The sequence below is a fragment of the Chlorocebus sabaeus genome, chromosome 11 (genome assembly GCF_047675955.1).
Source record: "Chlorocebus sabaeus isolate Y175 chromosome 11, mChlSab1.0.hap1, whole genome shotgun sequence".
Taxonomy (NCBI): Eukaryota; Metazoa; Chordata; class Mammalia; order Primates; family Cercopithecidae; genus Chlorocebus; species Chlorocebus sabaeus.
In genome coordinates, this window is record NC_132914.1 from 105896448 (window position 1) to 105918903 (window position 22456).

A 22456-nucleotide genomic window follows, 5' to 3' on the forward strand; every position below is an offset into this window, starting at 1 on the left:
TCTTTTGAGATATGCATCACAGACCGCAATGCCTAGTTTGGAGGATTCCGGGGGTTTTCTTACGTAAAGCACATAGAAGGAATGTGATAAACATAACCTGGTTTTAGGCGGCAAGGATGCGTGGGTGGGTGGTGTTTCCTGGGTGGGGCTCACTTTGTGTGCTATCAGTGGAGCTCTCCTTTAGAAAGGGCTTCTTTACCACAAAGTGAATCCCCCTAAGTTCCGAGTCATCCTCCGTGCTGCCTTTGGAGCCTCTCCCAAACATCTTGCCACGAGGGGCTTCCCCAGGCATAAACACAAACAAGCATGCGGATCCTCCCCAGCAAAACCACCTCCATCGTGGGTGTGATCTGGGATCACACCCAACTGGACGATGGTTACTCTGAGGAGGAAATCAGGGGAAAAGCAGTCAATTACAGGAATATTGTCCTAGGGCCCTGAACAAGTAAGTATCGGATGAGTTTTATGAACACATACATTGTTAGGGTGGTGTGGGTGTTGTCTCCAAAAAGCATGTGTGCAACGTGATTGTAACTGGCAAAGCGTGAGCCTACTCAGTTGCATCACATTCTTATTTTCATAGTTTCTAAACTTGACCATCAGAATTCCCAGGGAATCTCGGAAACATACAGATTGCTGGGGTCCATTCCACCCTATTCGTGGCTGGAACCCAAAGAGAATTTGTTAGCTATCTTCAACGTTGCCAGGGAACCGTGTCTTGAACCATGACCCTCAGTGATTTGTTTTGAAAACATTTGACAGAGAGGGCTGAATTATAGCTTGGTAACACTATTGGAAGCATTCTGCGGCTGGGCGCGGTGGCTCACGCCTGTAATCCCAGCACTTTGGGAGGCCAGGGCGGGTGGATTACCTGAGGTTGGGAGTTTGAGACCAGCCTGACCAACATGGAGAAACCCTCTCTCTCCTAAAAATACAAAATTAGCCAGGCGTGGTGGCACATGCCTGTAGTCCCAGCTACTCGGGAGGCTGAGGCAGGAGAATCGCTTGAACCCAGGAGGCGGAGGTTGTGGCGAGCCAAGATCACATCACTGCACTCCAGTCTGGGCAACAAGAGCTAAATTCCACCTCAAAAGAAAAAAAAAAAAAAACAAAGCAGCATCCCGCTAAACTTTTAATATTCAATAAGCAATTCTTAGGGAAAATTTGGCACCCCATATAGATTTACCTAGAAGGGGCTGGGCACAGTGGCTCATGCCTGTAATCTCAACACTTTGGGAGGCTGAGGCAGGAGGATCATCAGAAACCAGGAGTTCAAGACCAGCCTGGACAACATAGTGAGACCCCATCTCTTAAATAAATAAATACATACATACATACATTTAGCTGGGTGCAGCAGTGTGTGGCTCTGGTCCAAGCTACTTGGGAGGCTGAAGCAGGCTTGCTTGAGCCCAGATCAACACTTCAGTGAGCCATGACTGCCACTGCACTCCAGCCTGGTGACAGAGGGTGACCCTGTCTCAAAAAAAGAAAGACTTACCTAGCAGGACTAAATGTGTTAATCAGCGGCCGGGCACGGTGGCTCACGCCTGTAATCCCAGCACTTTGGGAGGCCAAGACGGGCGGATCACGAGGTCAGGAGATCGAGACCATCCTGGCTAACACAGTGAAACCCCGTCTCTACTAAAAATACATTTAAAAAAAATGAGCCGGGCGCGGTGGCGGGCGCCTGTAGTCCCAGCTACACGGGAGGCTGAGGCAGGAGAATGGTGTGAACCCGGGAAGCGGAGCTTGCAGTGAGTGGAGATCGCGCCACTGCACTCCAGCCTGGGTGACAGAGCAAGACTCCCTCTCAAAAAAAAAATAAAAATAAAAATAAAAAAATGTGCTAATCAGCATATGAGTAATCTGGTCCCCTTGACAATTGTAATTCTTTTGGTAAAGTAATAAACTTACATTCTGGTTTATTCATCAGTCGTTTGAGTCCAGTTGAGACAGCAAGTCCAGATGAACTGAACAAAATACTTCCTGGCTCTGCAGGCACTGGAATTTAGGGGTCACGCCCAGGTACTTGCGGCAGTCAGTGCTCACCAAATACATGTGCCCCATACATTTCCCAGTCTCCCTGGCTGTTGCGTTCGGACCCTGTGACTGGGCCTCGCCCACTGGAAAGCGAGTAGAAATGATGTATTGCATCCAGACAGAGGAGACTGAGTGAATGCGAGTCCTCCTTGGCTACACAGTTGAAAGCAAAGAACTCTAAGGTGGCAGAATTTTAAGATGGAAGTTGAGGTGGCTCACACCTGTAATCCCAGCACTTTGGGAGGCCAACGTGGGAGGATCACTTAAGATAGGAGTTAAAGACCAGCCTGGAGAGCAAAGTGAGACTTCATCTCTATAATACATTTTAAAAATTAGCAGGGCAAGGTGGTGCACACCTGTAGTCCCAGCTACTGGGGAGGTTGAGGTGGGAGGATCGCTTGAGGTGGGAGGATTGCTTTAGCCTAGGAAGTTAAGGCTGCAGTGAGCTATGATGGCACCACTGAACGCCAGCCTGAGCAACAGAGCAAGACCCAGTTTCAAAAAAAAAAAAAAAAAAAAAAAAAGGAAGCAACTCTGCTTCCTGAGTGTCCAAGGCAGGAGAGCCACCAAAAGCTGCCTGGTGTGCAGTGGCCTGGAACATGAGCATGTACTTTGGAAATCAGCAGTACTCAGCCTCCAGAGTCCTCCTCTCCCACCAGGGCTGGGGGGAGCAGGTTAGATGTTCTCTAGTGCATACCTCTGGCTTTACTTTTTCTACTTGTATGGGAAGAGAACCCACCCAAAGTCCAAACCCTTTCCTGGTGGATAATTTTTTTTTTTTGGTACACAAAGGACCACCCACAAGTGGGCCTGCTCTTGCTTACTGACAAAACTAGAAAGAAAACAGACTAGTCCTGGGAGGAGCTAACATTTCTTCCCGTGCTCCTTTCTTTGGTGTAACTTGTCCAGGTTTTCTAGCAAATAACTTAGCACATAACAGATGCTCAATAAAGACTGTCCATGTCAATGACGATGATGATGATGTATCAGACTGTCTTGGCAAGGGTTGAGGAAGCAGTTTCCTTTTTTATAAACTCAGTCATCAGGAATTTATAAAGAAAAAGTTTATTTTCATCACAAGAAGCACACACACTATATACAATACACACCAACAGAAGTAAAAAAAAAAGTGCATTCTGCATCTTCTACTGCAAATTCACAGTACAAAAGATACTGCCTTTAAATATATTATTAAAAAAACAAGAAAAACAATATAATAAAAATAATCATCAATATCGTAACGCAATTCACGGGAACCCACTGGCAGCTTCTGGAAAACCAAACAACTCCTGGTGTGGAGCTCCTGATCGGGGGAGGGACGGGGATTGGTCTGTACCTACATTTTGTTGCAAAAGAGCTCAGGACACTAACAGAGAGGAAAACGAGGGTGGCCTAGGTGGTAATAAAATGTCTATGAAAGAAAAGTATGATTGTGTGACTGGGGAATGGGCAGGTGCTGGACTCTGGTGCAGAGGCCGCCTGGCCTGCATCACCCCACAGCTGGATAGCAGACCAAGCTACGTTCTTTCATTGGCTCCTATGGGACGCAGCGTCGGCCAATGCCTGCCTGGCCTGCAGGACCTACCAGTGTTGTTTCTAGCAAGGCTCCTTGGAATAGATAGGAACACACAACGTAAAACTGCATAGCAGAATAAACACGTATGGAGTAGGACAAGCTCACATCCCAATACCGACCACTACTGACAAGATCAAGTATCCAATCACAACAGAGGAGAGTTGAACAGTTTTGCATAAATACATAGTATTTGTAAACTATTATTAAGGCACTCAATTGTAAAACAATGATTACAGTGTAGGAAAAGAGGGAGGAAGCAGCTATCTTCTCATGCAGCAAGGCCGACAGGAAGGACAGTGGAGGACTGGTGATCTGCTTATCGGGACTCCTGTCTGAGACAGTGACTGAAGCCAGGGCCCCAGCACCTATGGCCAAACAAGAAGATGGCAGTCTCTCCAGAACCACCCAGGGTGGCTCTGGTCACAGTTTCATTCCAGATCATTAAGGTGATTTGCTCTGTGGCTCAGGTGACGTAATGTGTCTGGATGCACATGATCATTTGACTCGGTTTCTATACTCAAATATACAGATGCAGAGTGAACTCAAACACACAGGCATTCCATTGCAGAGCAGACAATGACAAAACAAGTGGCTGGGGACAGGGGTCATTCAACGACCTTCGTTTGGCCTGCAATGTCTGCAGGAATCTGGGAAGTGGGACCAAGATGAGTGAGCCTGCTCCGTGCTAGCCAGGTGTCACTAAGTTTCTGATCTACCCAGCTCTTGCCAGAGGTGAAGGGGGTCCCCTCGCTGAGTTGGTGTTTAGAGGAGCCCTGCTAGGTGGCCAGCCAATGAGGAGAGTTTTGGGCACAATGTATTCTGGCACCAACAATTTCCCACCAATGAAAGGCAACCCGCTCTCCAGATGTCTCAGGCGAGGTGACTTAATAGGATCTTGACTCAATTATGTCGCATGTGTTCCCGCTAGGGAGAAAAGGTCCCCAGGAGAGTGGTGGGGAAATTAATCAACTTTCTAAAATGGACTGCCCTGAGATAAGAGTGCGTTAGTCCAGGGCCGTGCTGAGGGTCTGTTCTGTTCAAGCTCAGCTCCATACTGCTGCATCCTCTGGACTTCTCCAGGGGAAAGGGCTTTAGATTACCGGAATGCTCTTTAGCTGAAGAGGGCAGGGTGGAGCCGAATGGGCTTGGACAGTACAGCTGTCTGTGTGCGCCTGGTGAGCAATCTGTATGCTTAAGCAACAGGGTGCCAAGGAGAAGGGCTTGCCACCCAGCAGAGAGCTATTCAACAGCCCAGAGGTTGGCTGGGGTCCCTGCATGGACAGCAAGGAAGCAGGGAATGTAAAGAGAAATAAACTTTGTTCTTAGGAAATACGTGCAACCAGGGACCTTGCTAGAAGACGCGGAAGTAGCCATAAGAAAAAGAAATGGAAATCGTCATTGTCAATTAACCATCCGAGAGCAGCCTGGTCCTCTTCCCGTGACCGCTATCCCCCTTATACCCCCTTATACTGAACAAGACTTAAAGAGAAGACCTTCCTGTATCAATGCAAGGTGAAGACGTAAAAAAGTTCAGTCTAACTTTTGGCATGCCACATGAATTAATGTGAGACAGAAGATAAGATTCAGCTGTTTATACAGAGTATCAAGCTGATTTAGAAAATGTTCCTTTTGTCCCAATTCAACAAATGCATTCAATGAAAATGATAGTCATAAAAAATCAGTGACTTGCACAGCACAGACCCCTGCCACCTCCGCCTGCCTCTTTCCTGTGATATTTATGTTTGGAATTTCCCCCATCAGCTAAGGTTGCATTCAAAGCAAGGGCCAAGCTATGGCATATTTTACAGTGCGGACAGTATGAATTTATCTTTGCCCAGGTGCCCCAAAGCCTGACGGAATGCTCATCTTGTTCATACAGCATTTTATTTTTTTTTTTTTGAGATGGAGTTTCACTCCCAGTTTCACTGCACCCAGGCTGGAGTACAGTGGCGCGATCTCGGCTCATTGCAACCTTCGCTACCCAGGTTCAAGCGAGTCTCCTGCCTCAGCCTCTTAAGTAGCTATAGGATTACAGGCACGCGATACCACACCCAGCTAAGTTCTGTATTTTTAGTAGAGACGGGGTCTCACCATGTTGGCCAGGTTGGTCTAGAACTGCTGACCTCAGATGATCTGCCCGCCTCAGCCTCCCAAAGTGCTGGGATTACAGGCATAAGCCACCGCACCCAGCTGCATCATACAGCATTTTAAATAGCCACGTGCCATCTGTTTACATGCAACTGATCTGGGTTTCAACAAAAAAATCTTTATCCTTTTCTCCAGGCCAGAGTATTAAGCATCAAGTCAAGAATGCTTCACTTTGCTCTGATGACGGGACCAGTGCTCTTGTCTGGATATTGACATGCTAGCTGTGCTTCAGAAAATCAATAGGTAAGTTTGCCAGAAGCCAAAGACCAACTTGTATTCTCCCGATTCCACACCCCACCCCCCAACTCTTTAGATAAGAAAAATTATGGCTTTCAAAATTAAAGTTTTCAAAAATATATCATTCTCATACATAGACATGGTTAAAAAACCAACAAAAGCCTGTCATCACTAAATTTAAAAGGTTATTTTGACACAAAAATTGATCTACCACATGAAATTTGATTTGGCAAAAACATACTGAACTTGGTATTTTTTGAGGCTATGCTTTTGTTGGCTGAGGGAGAGGGGGAACAACCCACAGGGTTTCAGGAATAAGTGGATAATCACCTTTTAAGGTGATTTTAATTGACACTAGTGGGAAAACAGCTTCCTATAAAGTACTGTATGTATTTTTAAAAATCACTCCAAGGAGACAAAGACCTGGAGAGAGGATTTTTGCAAAAATTCTGCCCAGTAGGTGAAATACGGACTCGCCTTGTTCCTGTGGACCCGGCCTGGGGTGCTTTCTACAACAGCTTTGGGGAGCACGCTTCTGACCAATGGAAGATGATGGCTCACTCACCCACTTTCAGAATCAGCTGGCCCTTGAAGGCTTTCTGGTTTCACTGAGTCAATCTGGCGGACCCAGCTGAGGGCAAGATGGAATTGTGGAAGAGCTTCAGCCAACTGTGTTCCCCTGCTTTCTCCCGCGTACGCACCTACTCCATCCTGCACAGGTGAGGCTAGTGCGGGGCTGGAAAAGCTTGTGGTCGGGAGGAGGGAAGGATCTGGCCATAGGTGTCAGAGAGGCAGAGGGCTTCACATTTACCCAGTTTCTTCCTACAGGGCCATGGGCAGCCCTGTGTGGCAAATCAAACCAGGTAAAGGGCCTGACCGTAAGTATCTCAGGCTTTGTGGGCCACATGAATTCTGTCACATATTCTTTGCTTTTTTTACAACTCCTTAAAAAGGTAAAAGCCATTGCTAGAGCCAGGGAAGTTGATGCTGCAGCGAGTCATGATTGCACTACAGTACTCCAGCCTGGGAGACAGAGCCAGGCCCTGTCTCAAAGAAAGGAAAAAGGAAAAACCATTCTTAGCTCACGGGGCCACATGCCATAGCTTGCTGACCCCTGAATTCAACCTTTCTGCCCTTCGACAAGCTGCCTCGCCCCCTTGAAATGTTTTGACATCCAGCTTGCTGACACCTTTGATTCAAGCTTGGCGCAGCGGGACTGGCTGAGCTCACCTGAGTCTTAAAGGGGCCGCCCACAGAGCCAGGCAGCGACTACAGATCCCTCTTTTACTCCATCACCACTGCTGGGAAGAGCTGGAGGGAAACAGGAAGCAGTAATCTCACTGCAGGAAGGGGCAACCGTAAACATCCGGGAAGCGTCCCGACAGTCCCGTTCCTTTCAGGGAAGCTGCTGAAATCTCCTTTCCCTTCCCTAGATGGGCCCTAGTGGACCTGAGCAATCTGGGCTCCCAGCAGGACGATGTGTCTCAGAACCACCACCTGAGCCAGACACTTGAGCAATTTCAAACCTAAACACAACCATGTGGTTCAGTAGCAGAGGCTCAACAATGCGGGTGGGTCCTTCCCCTCGAGATTTAAACTTCAGCATTAGCGACAACTCAGTACAACCCATATATTTTTCCCCACCAGACCCCTGTGCTTGTCAAACACGTAACAACGCAACCAGGACAGAGAGCCTGCACCGCCCTTTGGGCACAGAGTCAGCTCAACAACAGCATGGGGCCACCCATCTGATGACTTTACCCAGCAGCTCTTGGGGCTGTCGGGTTAAAAGTCTTGACACGTCTGGGGTCCCAGTCGAAAAACAAAGTTTTTTTTGGAAAAACACTTTCAGACAGAGCATTATTCCCTGGAACGAGTCTTGGTCATTGTGTTTTAAAAATAAAAAGCACAGCGAGAACAGAGGTAGGACTTAACGTTGCCATCGAGAGTTTTCTGCGAGGTCCAGAATGAGTTAGAACGTGTGCCGCGGTGAGGCTGCCACCACAGGACTCTTCTTTTGCAGGTTGCGAAGGGAACAGTCTGGATGTGTGCGCCTATGTGTGCACGTTCTTCCTAAAACACGGTTCTTCTTGAAGACACGGTGGGAGCGGAGTTTTGTGTCTCCTGGCCGGCGGCTCCTGGTTCTTCCAGACCACAAGACTGATAGCTCTCCTTTTTGTGCTGCATGTTGGTTAGTTTCTTCTCCTCTCTATGGCAAGAGTAGGGGAAAAGTTAGGATGACTTCAATTGTTTAAGGGAAATCAAGATGTAAGGGGTTGATCAAAATCCACAGTGAACGTGAGGGAGGGATCATATGAAAATATCCGCCCGGCCTGACGCAGCAAAAGGCGGGTCAACTTTTGCTCATCCACGAAGGGCTCTTTAAGTTTTCTGGGGCGGGTTTCCCTGATGATTTGGAGGTTGCAGCTGGGTCCCTCGGGGTTGCCTGGGGCTCATGCAAGAAGGAAGATTCGCTCAACGTGGCGTCCTGGGAGTCAGCGCCGGTGGAGGGGTCAGCCTCACTGGACAGATCTTCCGTGGAGAAGTTGAGACTCCCGAGCTTGGCAAGGGAGTGTGAGCGCTTCAGTGGGGAAGAGACAGTGAGGCCTGCCAGCCGGAGCCGGGTCTCAATCTCCTGCGTCCGCTGCTTCACCAGCCCAGGCTTCCCACGGACGCTGTGGATGCTATCGCTGCTGGAGCTCCGGGTCAGGTTGGAGCTCATGGAAGAGGAGGTCGGGGTGTAGCAGATGGTCTTCAGAAAGTCTTTTGAGAAACTACTGGTGTGGTCCAGGCGGTAGAGGAAAGGAGGGGGGCTCTTCAGTGAGCCTCCTTCCAACGAAGCAGGGGCGGCCTCTGATTTCTCATCACTCCCAGCCTGGCCAGGCATAACCAGGGGGCCCAGCTCGTGGAGCGCAGCTAGATCCTGGCTCTCCTCGGGGATGCTGGCCTCCAGCCTGCTGGCAGGGCCGTCCCTGGAGGGAGGTGCTGGGTCTGTAGGCACGCTCTTCAGCCGCTCCAGTTCTTTGGTGTGCTTGCGGACCAAGCCCGCCTTCTGCAGCTGAATGATGGACTCCTGGTGCTGCATCAGGTAGCTGTTGGTTGTCGGCTTCTCAGATTCGTGACTGAACAGAAGCCTCAGGTCCTTGGCTGGCTTTGTATCTTTCTTGGGTGACGATTCTTCCTTTACTACCACTTCTGTGCTGGGAGGGTTCTTATCACAGTGAGAATTCTTCAAAAGGAGGGACTTTGGCAGGACTTTTGGGGTCTCTCTGGAAGGTTCCAAAAGGCTGGTTGGTGGTTCTAGGACAGCTCCAGCCCCAGGGCCACTGGTGTCTGGCCTCCTGGAGCCTGCTGGTGGTAGGAACGGGGGAGGTTCAGTTGGGCCGGAGGCCGGCTTCTCCGGAACACGGGACCTGTTGGCCATGTGGGCCACGGGGGAGGACGTGATGTGGGGCAGGAAGGCTGGCTGGGTGCAGATGGCGGGAGCACTGGGGTCCTCACATCGCTCCCTGGAGGCCTCAGGAGCCCCACCAGCTGTAGGGTACACGCAGTCGGCACAGGATTTATAGGAAGGCTTCACTTTGTTAAGGATCCCAAATATAGCATCATGCTACAAGGAAGGGACAAGAACATGGTGAGATGGGGCAGTCATGAGCAAAGACCGAAAACACGAGGGTGGGCAGGGAAAGGCGTGCGAGGCAGGGCTGGGGGCCAGGCCTGGAGGGGCAGCTCTCATTTCACTTAGCACCAACAGCCAGACCTCCTGGAGCCCACTTGATTGTGAATAACCACCGTGCCTGGCCTGAGGTGGGTTTTACACGCCAACAGAAAACAAGTTTAGGACAGGCGAGGTGGCTCATGCCTGTAACCCAGCACTCTGGGAGGCCTAGGCAGGCGGATCACGAGGACGGGCGAGCAAGACCACCTGGCTAACATGGTGAAACCCCGTCTCTACTAAAATTACAAAAAATTAGCTAGGCGTGGTGGCGGGCGCCTGTAGTCCCAGCTACTCGGGAGGCTGAGGCAGGAGAATGGCGTGAACCCGGGAGGCAGAGCTTGCAGTGAGCCGAGATCGCGCCACTGCACTCCAGCCTGGGCAACAGAGCAAGACTTCGTCTCAAAAAACAAAAAAACAAAAACAAAAACAAACAAACAAACAAAAAAACGGTTTACATTGTTTTTTTTTTTTTTTTTTTTTTTGAGACGGAGTCTTGCTCTGTCGCCCGGGCTGGAGTGCAGTGGCCGGATCTCAGCTCACTGCAAGCTCCGCCTCCCGGGTTTCCGCCATTCTCCTGCCTCAGCCTCCCGAGTAGTGGGGACTACAGGCGCCCGCCACCTCGCCCGGCTAGTTTTTTGTGTTTTTAGTAGAGACAGGGTTTCACTGTGTTAGCCAGGATGGTCTCGATCTCCTGACCTCGTGATCCGCCCGTCTCGGCCTCCCAAAGTGCTGGGATTACAGGCTTGAGCCACCGCGCCCGGCCTTACATTGTTTCCTAAGGAAAACCCCCTGCCTTTTGGTCAGTGAGGAGCTAAGTGAACGTCACACATGCCTCTATGTCCCCACCCTTCACTTCCTCACAGGCCAGTTGATAGGTACCCAGTGGTCCTGGGAATGGACTAGAAAGCTGTGTGAAGAGTCCCAGGGGAGAGAGGGACAAGTTCAGAGTCTCCGCGGGGGGAAGGCTGCCCAGAGGAACTGACACTTCAGCTGAGGCTTCTGGGACAAGCAGGTGTTGACCAGCCAGAGACAGCAGCATGCAGGCCCAGAAGCAAAGCGGGAGGAAGGAGGAGGGCACCCCGCACCCCACCCCACTTGCACAGGACTGTAGGCTGGAGGGCAGGACAAGGCAGGGGGCAACAGGGCTCTGTCTCTCTCTTTCAAATAGATAAGAGATAGGGCCCTACTATGTTGCCCAGGCTGGTCTCGAACTCCCGGGCTCAAGTGATCCTTCCGCCTCAGCCTCCCAAAGTGCTAGGATTATAGGCATGAGCCACCACAACCCACCAGCTCTGTCTCTCAACACCTCCTGATGTCCTTGCCCCATCCTCTGAGCCACTGTGATCCCAGGCTCCCAGCTTCCCCTCTCACCCCACCAGCCTGCCTGTAGACCACAGTCAGAGGGGGCTCATCACCCGCCTGTTTAAAGCCCCCGCCATGGCTTCCAGGGTTTTTTTTTTTTTAAATGGAGTTTCACTCTTGTTGCCAAGGGTGGAGTGCAATTGTGTGATCTCAACTCTCTGCAACCTCTGCCGCCCGGGTTCAAGCGATTCTCCTGTCTCAGCCTCCTTAGTTGGAATTACAGGCATGCACCACCATGCCCAGCTAATTTTGTATTTTTAGTACAGCCGGGGTTCCACCATGTTGGTCAGGCTGGTCTCGAACTCCTGACCTCAGATAATCTGCCCACCTTGGCCTCCCAAAGTGCTGGGATTATAGGCGTGAGCCACCGTACCTGGCCCAGGGTTTTATCTCATCTGTCTTTATGGGTATTTGCTTTGTGGTAAGTAGGGAAGTGAGGGAAATCCATAATAAGTATTTGATTTGGAACATTTTATGGAGGTTGACAGATGCAACTGCCCAGTTTTGTTTGCATTATAACATGCTGTTAATAATAAACTGGCTGTATACTTGAATGCATCTGTCGGGACCCCAAGTGCCCCAACTTGAGAACCACGGCTGTCCTGTGAGACAGGCAGGTGAAGCCAGAGGGAACGAAGTCAGTGGCAGGGCAAGGGTGGAAGCAGAGACCGGGCTGCACGGCCACCCTTCCACTGAACCAGCCTTGGCTCCTGCATCACTTCCCCCATGAAGGAGGGTAAAGTTTGGCTGGAATTAACGAATTTCTCAGTAAGCACCAGGTTGAAGCTCAAACCTTGTGGCAGATAATCCACTAAAAATGGCAACTCCAAGAGACTAATGGAGTTAAGTATTAGAGTCTAAGTTGGAAGGTTGGATACTTGATAATGTCGGGAAATTACTATCTTTTTTTTTTTTTGAGATGGAGTATTGCTCTGTCGCCCAGGCTGGAGTGCAGTGGCACGATCTCGGCTCACTGCAACCTCTGCCTCCTGGGTTCAAGCAATTCTCATGCCTCAGCCTCCTGAGTAGCTGGGATTACAGGCACGCACCACCACACCCAGCTAATTTTTGTATTTTTAGTAGAGACAGGGTTTCACCATGTTGGCCAGGATAGTCTCAATCTCCTGACCTCCTGATCCGCCTGCCTTAGCCTCCCAAAGTGCTGGGATTACATATGTGAGCTACCGCATCTGGCCCTATCAGTTTTTTTAAAGGTGACAATGGTATTGTGGCTATGTTAACATACTGGGGCATTTATGAATAAAATAATGTATCTGAGGCCAAGCATGGTACTGAAACCTGTAATTCCAGCACTTTGAGAGGCCAAGGTGGGTAGATGGCTTGAGGTCAGGCTGGGCAACAGTGAGACCTCATCTCTACAAAAAAATAGAAAAAATTAACCAGGTGTGGTAGCATGTGCCTGTGGTCCCAGCTACTCAGCAGGCGGAGGTGAGAGGATCACTTGAGCCTGGTAGCTGCAGTGAACCGTGATCATGCCACTGTATTCCAGCATGGGCAACAGAGTGAGAACTTGTCTATAGTATGTATCTATCTATATCTATAGTATATACCTATAATATGTATTTTTTAGATATAGGTATCTATATCTAAATCTGGGATTGGCTCCAGAATCGTCCAGGGTGTGGGGAAGTGGGTAGGGGTGAGATGAAAAAGCATAGTCACGTATCGATAAAGGCTGAAGTTGGCTGATAAATTATATGTTTTAATTTTACATATGCAAAAAGAAATTGAGCTGGAAGCCCCGCCCAGGGTATGGATAAGGTATATGGGTGAAGATGGCATGCAGAGATATGCATTATTTCTAATAGATTCCCAATTTGCTATATAAGGTACGCATTACGTACCCAAGGCAGAATCACTGTCTGAAAGAACCCTCAGGTCCTGGAGATGGGAGCTGGGGGCCCAGCAGAGGCAATAGAAAAAAATCAGCTGTGTGTGGTGGCGCGTGCCTGTAGTCCCTGCTACAGAGGCTGAGGTAGGCCAATCAGAGTGGGATGGAAGGGACGAGGTGTGCCACCCTGCAGGCCGGGTCCTGCCTACCTCCGTGCCGTCGGGACAGCTCCTCTTGCTGTTGTTGTTGTTTAGGTTCTCTGAGTTGAGCAGGTTTTGATCAAGTTGGGTTGGAAGCCGCCCCCAACTCCCTGCTCCCAGGCCCTCCTCCCTGTCCGTCTCCTCCACCTGCGGCAAGGAGCCACTCCGGCCTTTGGGACTCCCAAACTCTAGTTTCTTCTTCACATCCTTCTCACAGAGTCCGGACCCCTGCTGGGGCTGTCTGGCTGGCCTGTGCACCTCTGCAGGTAGAGCAGCTTCCTCCAACAGAGCCTCCCTCTCCGGATCCTGCAGGTGGACCAAGCTGCCAGTTTCATCCTCTGGGGAAGGCAGAAGCGGGTCTGAGAGTCTCCGGAAACAGCAGGGGAGGGGGGGCCCTAAGCCAGGCTGGGTGGCATCATCCAAGCAGGGCAGCTGGCTTTCTAGGGTGCCATCTGGGGTCTCTGGCAAGAAGTCGCCGGGTCCCGCAGGGTCATCCACAGGCTGCTGGAGGTTGCTGTCTGTCTGCTGACGCCACAGCTTGTTGTGCCGCTGTTTGCTGCGGGGAGAGAGGATGGAGGAAGGTGAGGGGAGGAGGATGGTGCCTAGGGGTGCCGGGAAGAGTGTGCGGTGAGCCAGTGAGGGGCTGCCCAAGGTCGGGGCGCCAGGGACGATCCATGGCTCATTCAGGTGAAGCCTCTCTCTATTAATTTGTTCCCAAGAAACACAAGGATGAGAAACAACACTGGGATCTTAAGTTGTCCAGGCTCGCAGAGGAAGCCTGATGTGACTTTCTGCCCCTGATGACAACGGGGAAGGAACGCGGGGGCATCTAGACTTCAATCTGTGTATCTGTGTTTAGTGCTGCCTCATTTTACGAACTTCATCCTGTCAGTTACACTCCATCTTTCATTTCTCTGTCAAATAAGAATAACAACGCTCCCCTACCTATATTGTAGGAATATGAAGAGAATCAAAGCAGAGTATGTACAGATCTATACACGATAATACAGCTATACACACGCATAATGCACTGGAACACATTTGGGAAGATCTCGGAAAACTACAAAGTATTTGTGTAGGTCAGTTTTGAAACAATTTCTTCTACTATGATGATACTGTTTTTATAATCCTTTTTTTTTTTGAGATGAGGGTCTCACTCTGTGGCCCAGGCAGGAGTGCAGTGGTGTGATTATGGCTCACTGCAGCCTCAAACTCCTGGGCTCAAGTGATCCTCCTGCTTCACCCTCCCAAGTAGCTGGGGCTACAGGCATGTGACACTATCCCTGGCTAATTAAAAAAAATTTTTTTTTTTTTTTTTTTTTGTAGAGACAGGGTCTTGCTGTGTTACCCAGGCTGGTCTTGTACTCCTGGTCTCAAGCGATCCTCCCTCAGCCTCCCAAAGTGTTGGGATTACAGGTGTGAGCCACTGCACCAAGCCCTATAATAAAAATGTAAGGCATAAAAAAAGAAGTTTACGGTGAAATAAGGTAACTAAGTCACCCTCAAGGACCTTAAAGTAATATCAATACAGGTTTGCAAGGGTTAAAAAGAGAGAGGTAAATGTAAGAGCACACTGTGGGAGCGCCATTCACCCTCTCTGCTCAGTGTGCACATTCCAGCCAGCAGCTATTCAAGGACACCGCCAAGCTGCTGTGAACCCAGCCTGGGTGCCCAGCTTAGGCTGCAAAGGGCACTGAGTGCCTGGCAGGCTTGGGGAAAGGACAGTGAGATGCTCGCACTTCCTCCTCCTCCTCCTCCTCTGGGCCTTGCCTGGGGATCTGTCTAGCCCTTCTGACAGTGAAGGAGTCCACAGTTGGCCGGTGCTGTTCTCTGGACCCTGTTTAACCCTGCAAGGGCACTCCTGCATTCCCAAACTTGGCCAAGAAGCTGGTGGACTTCGCCTGTGGCTTCCTTCCAACACCGGCGTGATATCACCTAGGGAGGTCTGCTTCTCATACAGACTGATTAGAAAGGGAACCAGGAGAAAGTGACGCCCAGGCTCTGGGCTTCCGACCTTAGAGCCTGGGGTACTGGAATCAAAGTGAGGACCTCCCCACCACCCCATGTGGGCAACAGAACCGCAGCGCTTTTTGCACACAGCACCCTGACTCAGGCCCAGTGAGGGGCCGTGGTGTACCTCTCCCTCCTGCTGCCCACTGGCTGTGTGATGGGGGACAGGTCAGCCTCTCAGTGTCAGCTCATTATCCCTGCCCTGATCCTCGTAAAAGGGGGATAACCTGTACAGAACTTTTTAGGGTGGGAGTTCAGAGACTTTAAAATAAGCTACATTTATTATTTACCACAAGCCAGATCTGGAAGTATCTGTAAAGGTAAACTTGTTTAGCACTGGAAAAGGAAAATAAATCTTGGGACCCTAAACTCACTAAGCCAAAGGGAAAAGTCAAGCTGGGAAGTGGGTCACACAAATCTGCCTCCCATTTTGGTTCCTAAATAAGATGGCTACGAAGATGAAAAGCTACACACCTCCCTCATATCTTGCCCACAAGGAAGTTCCTTGGTGTCCCCAAGATCTTTACCCTAAAGCTTTTCTGTTAAAATTCACCATGGCAATGTAAATAGACCACTGTCTTCACAGGTGGGAGGGTGGGTGGGAAGGAAGACAGAGGACAGGACTCAAAGTCGTCGCTCTACCCGCCTGACACAAATGCGTATCTGATTGTCTCCTCTGCCCTATTGTCTATGTTATGCAAACACGCAGATTCACAGAGCCAGACGTGCAGGACTCTCTTCCCCCTACCCCGCCTCACATGAGAATTGTGTATTTCTCAGTATCCCACCCTTTCCCCTCAAAATTTGAAGCTCTCAAAATTATCTTCGGAGAAAGGCACAGACCCGTCTCCTGGGTGCTCATCCTTAACACTGGCAAATAAACCTCCTGAAATGATTGAGACTTGCCTCGGTCATTTTGCTTGATTGACAGACAGCGCTTATGCAAACTTCACAGCAGCCCTATTGGGTGGGTATTCTTTAAAAACAATTTTTGAGGTGAAGTCTCACTCTGTCACCTAGGCTGGGGTGCAGTGGTACGATCTCGGAACCTCTGCCTCCCCGGTTCAAGCGATCCTCGTGCCTCGGCCTCCTGAGTAGCTGAGATTACAGGCATGCGCCACCACACCTGGCTAATTTTTTTTTGTATTTTTAGAAGAGATGGGGTTTCACTATGTTGGCCAGGCTGGTCTCAAACTCCTGACCTCAGGTGATTCGCCTCCACTGGTCTCCTTAAGTGCTGGGATTACAGCATCTGACCCTCAAATTTTTTTTTACGGCTAAAATACATATAACACAAAATGTGGGCCACGTGTGGTGGCCCAGCACTTTGGAAGGCCGAGGTGGAAGGACTAATTGAGCCCAGGAGTTTGAGACCAGCCTGGGCAACATAGTAAAACCTTGTCTTTACAGAAAATATGCAAAAAACTAGCCGGCTATTGTGTGCACCTGTAGTCCCAGCTGCTTGCGGGGCTGAGGTGGGAGAATCATTAGAACCTGGGAGGTTGAGGTGTCATGATCATACCCTGCACTCCAGCCTGGGTGACCGAGTGAGACCCTGTCTCAAAAAAATAAATAAATGAAACAAAATTTGCCATCCTGACCACTTTTTATTTATATATTTTTAAAATTTTTATTTATGTATTTATTTTTGAGAAAAGGCCTCACTCTGTTGCTCAGGCTGGAGTGCACTGATGCGATCACGGCTCACTGGGGTCTTGAACTCCTGGCCTCCCAGGTTCAAGCCATTCTCCCGCCTCAGCCTTCCAAGTAGCTGGGATTACAGGTGCATGCCACCACACCCAGCTAATTTTTGTATTTTTAGTAGAGATGGGGTTTAACCTTGTTGGCCAGACTGGTCTTGAATTCCTGACCTCAAGTGATCCACCCGCCTCAGCCTCTCAAAGTGCTGGGAGTACAGGCATGACCCACCACACCTGGCCTCATCTTGACCACTTTTAAGTGTACATTAAATACATTCATAATGTTGTGCAACCATCACCACCATCCAGGCAGCCTCCAGACTACAGTCCCCAGAACACTCTGTCTCTGGCAAAGCTGAAATTCAGTACCCAACGAATAGTAACTCCTCATTCCCTTCTTCCTCCAGTCCCTGGCAACCACCATTCTACCCTCTGTCTCTATGACTTTGACTAAGTAGCTCATATGCATGGAAACATACAGTAGTTCTCTTTTTGTGATTGGCTTATTTCACTTAGCACAATGTCATGAAGGCTCATGCCTGTTGTAGCCTGTCAGACTTTCCTTCCTTCTTAAGGCTGTGTAATGCCCCACTGTATGAATATGTCACATTTTGTTTGTTCATCATCCATCAATGAACACTTGGATTGCTTCCGCTTTTTGGCTATTGTGGATAATGTTGCTATAAGCACTAATGTACAAATATCTCCGAGACACTGCTTTCAATTGTTTTGGATATATTTCCACAAGTGAAATTGCTGGATGATATAATAATTCTATTCCTTTTTTTTTTTTTTCCTTAGACAAAGTTTCACTCTTGTTGCCCAAGCTGGAGTGCAACAGGTGCAGGGCTCACTGCAACCTCTGCCTCCCGGGTTCAAAGCGATTCTCCTGCCTCAGCCTCCTGAGTAGCTGGGATTACAGGTGCGTGCCACCATACCCAGTTAATTTTGTATTTTTAGAAGAGATGGGGTTTCTCCCTGTTGGTCAGGCTGGTCTTGAACTCCCGAACTCAGGTAATCCACCTGCCCGGGAATCCCAAAGTGCTGGGATTACAGGTGTGAGCCACCGTGCCTGGCCCCTAATTTTCTGAAGAACCACCATACTGTTTTCCACAGCACCTGTACCATCAACACCCACATTAAGGTAAGCATTCATTGTTTTTTGTTTTGTTTTGTTTTCTTTTTCAGACAGGGTCTGGTTCTGTCACCCAGGCTGGAGTGCAATGGCACAATCTCGGCTCACTGCAAGCTCTGCCCCCTGGGCTCAAGCAATCCTCTTACCTCAGCATCCCAAGCAGCTAGGACCACGGGTGCATGCCACCACACCTGGCTATTTCTTTTTGTACTTTTGGTAGAGACAGGGACTCAGCATGCTGCCAATGACAGCAATAGGAGGCAGAGAAATTCTAGGCAGATAGGGGCGGGTCCCTGGCAAAACCCCACCTTCAAGCCGAAAAGCCTGAAACCTGTGTCCCAGAGTAAGAACGCTCATCCCGGTGTGCCTGCTCTTTCCCGACTGGCTCCTTCTGAATAATGTCTTTTTACCAATTGAATGTTGCCTTTTCCAAAACTACCTATAGCCCACTCTGCCCCCATCCTGTGCCTATAAAGACCCCAGACTCAACTGGCAGAGAGAAGCAGCAGCTGGACATCAGGAAGAAGTGCCTGGACGTCGGAGAGAGGCAGCTTGATTTCAGAAGATGGAGGCTGGATGAGGCAGAGTGGTGGCTTGACCTCAGGGGAGAGCAACCTTCCCTTCCCATCCCCTTTCCGGCTCCCCTCTCTGCTGAGGGCCGCTTTCATCACTCAATACAATTCTCCACATTCACCATTCTTCAATTCGCCCATGTGACCTCATTCCTCTTGGGCACCAGACAAGAATTCAGGACACACCAGGTGTGAGTACCCAAAAGTGCTGTCACACTGGCCCTTTGCCCTTGCTGGCAGAAGGCAGCTGCCTCACATGATGAAGCAAAGGGCCCACTGAGCTGGTAACACACTGCTATCTGCGGACAGCGGAGCGAAAGGACGTTATAACACACTCTCTGAGACCTTGGGGTCACAGGCACCCACACCTGGACGCTGCCATGGGGCCTGCACAGAGTTCACTCTTGCCAGTGCCGAAGAGGCCAGTTCCTCCACTCACTCACTCACTCCAGTTCTTGCACTAGTTCGCTTGTACGCTCCCTCCCATGAGGGGTTGAGTGAGGCGGGCTGAGTAAACGAGGCACCCCTGTCAGAAGTCCCACAAAGGGGTCAAGAAAATATACTGCATCAGTAAGGCTGGTCTTGAACTCCTGAGCTCAGGCGATCCACCTGCCTTGGCCTCCCAAAGTGCTGGGATTGCAGGCGTGAGCCACCACCCCTGACTCAGTGTTTTAAGAAGCATTTTTGTTTAAGAGATGGGGTCTCGCTCTGTCATGCAGGCTGGAGTGCAGTAGCACGATCACAGTTCACTGCAGCCTCGAACTCTTGAGCTCAAGCAATCCTCCCATCTCAGTTTCCTGAGCAGCTCGGACTACAAGTGCCTGTCACCAGACCTGGCTAGGTGGGCATTAATTCTTAACTCAGAAGAGGGAACTGAGGCTCGGGAAGACTGATGAGCTTGCCCTGACTTGCCCTGCTCATCAGTGGTGGAACCTGGTTGCTGTGCCTCTCCAAGTCCTTGGCTTTTCCTGCAGCAAAGCCGGTGCACAGGGCTTGGCACAAAGCAGATGCCCAGGAAGCGGGATGCGCACGTGCCTACACCACACACATGAGGCCAGGCCTTGGCTTAGAACCTAGGCACCGTTCCCTCCAGCAGCAAAACCAGCTTTATGTGTGTGCCAAGAAAATCAAAACAGATCCCTCCTGGAAACCACTCATCAAAGCCCAAACAATAGTTGTTTTTCTCAAACTGGCTCCCCCTGAGAGGCAGGATTTTGGCTGCGGAAGCGGCTGCCGGGCCGAATGGGAGCACGCTCTGCTGCCGAAAGAGGCCCGGCTGGCTTGGCCACACGGCCGCTCCAGCTCTGCCTGCCAACCCTTCTCTCCAGGCAGGCACCTACCTTGCGTCCAAGATGCCTTCATACTCAGACAGCTGCCTCATAAAGCCTGCGTTGGGACGCGTGATGCTGCGCTTCTGCTTCACGTAGTTATATGCTTTTTCCAGAGGCCAGCCGAATTCCTTCATTGCATAGGCTATGACTGTGGAAGCCGAGCGACTCACGCCCATTTTGCAATGCACCAGGCACTTGGAATGGTTCCTCCTGCAAGGGTGGAAGCAGTTAGGGAGGAGGGATGGGGGAGAAGCAGTGGGGAAGGAGTTAAAAAGCTCCAACGACTTCATTTTCTCAGGTTTTACCTGAATCATTTTTTTAAACCCTGTAGTTATCTACCGCTGAAATCCTCCTACATCTTAATGTTTACGGAGCAGATGTCCACACACCCTCTAAAGGAAATACCACCACTGCAGAATCAATTAGCACACAATGGGATATCAAAAGAAATCTGTTCTGGCCTGACCATGTTTTGTTTGCAGGGAGAGCTTCAACATTTGGCTGTCTTCAAGGACCAAGTGAGAATCTTCTCACATGGCTGGCATGGGCAAGGGGACCCTGGGATGAGACTGGGCAGCTAACGGGATTTTTGCAAGAGCTCCTCAGCGGCTACAGCAGATGGAGACAGTGAACGAGTTACTGCAGAAAAATGGGGTCAGCAAACTGAAAGCTGCAAGGCCCTGGGGAGAGCGAGATGCTCTTCAGAGAGGAGGGCCAGAGAGCAGGAGTGGGGGCAGCCACAGAGAAAAGCCAGGAGTGGGAGACGGGGCTGGCCCGTTATTTGTAAGGAGGCAGTGCTGGCCCAGGCCTGGCTGATTTACCAGATATGGCCTGGGGGACAGTGTTTCTTTAAGTATCACTTGCTCAAGAATGTGAGGGAGCACCAGGCCGGTAAGGGCAACACCTGTGAAACTTTATTTGTACAGAAGGCAGACCCAGCAGGTGGGAGCCGGCTCTGGTTTCCTATACCCCAAGCTTGAAATTCTCCTGCAGATCTCAGTGGGTTTTTTTCCTCCTAACTGCTGGTCTGAAGTCTCCATCAAGGGAGTCTTGAGTTTTGACTCCTGGGAATACAAGGGAACTAAGATTTGGTTAAGGACACATCATGTGGCTTTGACCCAGAGAGAGACAAAGCAGAAGAGGGTGATTGTCTGGACAGCATCTCAAAGGGTTCTCTTTTTCTGTTCTTGACTTCAGTAAGGCAGAGCTGTTTTGCAGGGGAATAAAATGAGCACCAGAGACAGGTGAAAACAGTGACGGGCTCAGGGGCAGTGGGGCTGGCCATGACCTCCGATGTGCTGTCCTGTTCCATGTGACAGTAACTCAGGGAGGGAAGATGGGCCGTATTCTTAGGGAGACAGTCCCAAAGCAGCTCTAAGCTGCATCCGTGCATGTTGTCCTCTAGCCCGCCTTTGGCTCAGTGACTTCCTAGGGGTGGGGTCCCTGAGTGTCCACTTGGTATCTGGGGCTTGCCTGGAATCAGAGCTGATGATGACAACTGGGGTCAAGTGTCACAATCAAAGACAGGTGGGAGAGCCTAAGCTCAATAGGGACTCTACCTGGAGAGGAGCAACCACCTTTTCTCCTTTGGTGCTTGGCGTCCTGTGACTAAAAGCATAGGCCCATCCCACATCAAGTTCCCTCCCATCAGCCGACTCCTGTGTCTGGAGTCCTGTTAGTTCCCCCCTCCCACCAGCCAACTCCTGCGTCTGCAGTCCCGTTTGTTCCCACTCTCCCAGCCTCCGCAGGTCCGTTTCATCCTCAGCCCCGCCTCTCTGCCCACTTACTTCGCTTTGTTTATAAAATGATACGCTTCGTTCCAGTGGGCAAGGAGGTCTGTGGTCTCTTCGTCGTAGACTCGGATGTTATGATATGCAAATAAGCCAGGAAAAAAATTATCTATTTCTCTGGTAACATTTAAAATGTAATCAACCCTGCAATGAGAAAAAAATAAGAAACATATTTGGAGAATCAGAATGAGAAACAACGAAAAGCAAGGTAATAAAAAACTGGCAGAGAAAAGAAAAGGAAACACGCATTAACCAAGGGTCATATGTTCGTGGTGGGACTTTGGTTTTTCCTTAATAGCTATGTTTTTTTGTATTTTCTAAATGCCCTCTCGATGGTGAGAATGTTGTTATATTTATACTAAGAAACCAAATTATTTTAAAGACCTTATAAAAAGAAAGCTCAGTTTAAAGCATTCTGGAAAATTAAATATATGTATTACTTAAATTTACAACTATTCGTAACTATTATGAATATACAGAGGCTTAAAAAAATCCCAGTGTCTTCACTCTTAAAGAGCTAAAAAGCAGACTATATCCATCCATTATCTATATCCTTGGGAATTGCCTTAAATCTTTTTTTGAAAAAAGGCAAGACAGATAATTAAGTATTTGACAGGGTCTGCTAACCCAGGTTCTATAGTTATCTAAACTTAATCAACACTTCTGGAAGAAAATAATGTCAGGAGTTAGAAAACATCTCAAATAGGTTTCATAATATTTAGACATGCTTAAAAAAATACCTACGAAAATCATTAATTTATTCCCAGCAAGACGAAAGCACAGAA

At 49.5% G+C, this 22456-nt stretch overlaps 1 protein-coding gene across 5 annotated transcripts in view; it reads right to left on the minus strand.

The window, feature by feature from the left end:
* Positions 1-3086: 3086 nt before the first annotated feature.
* SSH1 (slingshot protein phosphatase 1) overlaps positions 3087-22456 on the minus strand; it is a 75982-nt gene continuing 56612 nt past the window's right edge. For all 5 annotated transcript variants that reach the window (XM_008004593.3, XM_008004598.3, XM_008004591.3 and 2 more), the window contains 4 exons: positions 21669-21815; positions 19891-20091; positions 13143-13689; positions 3087-9611 (listed from right to left, as the gene is read on the minus strand). In XM_008004593.3, the coding sequence (XP_008002784.3) occupies positions 8355-9611; positions 13143-13689; positions 19891-20091; positions 21669-21815 (2152 nt within the window). In that variant the 3' untranslated portion in view covers positions 3087-8354. The remainder of the gene's footprint in view (positions 9612-13142; positions 13690-19890; positions 20092-21668; positions 21816-22456) is intronic.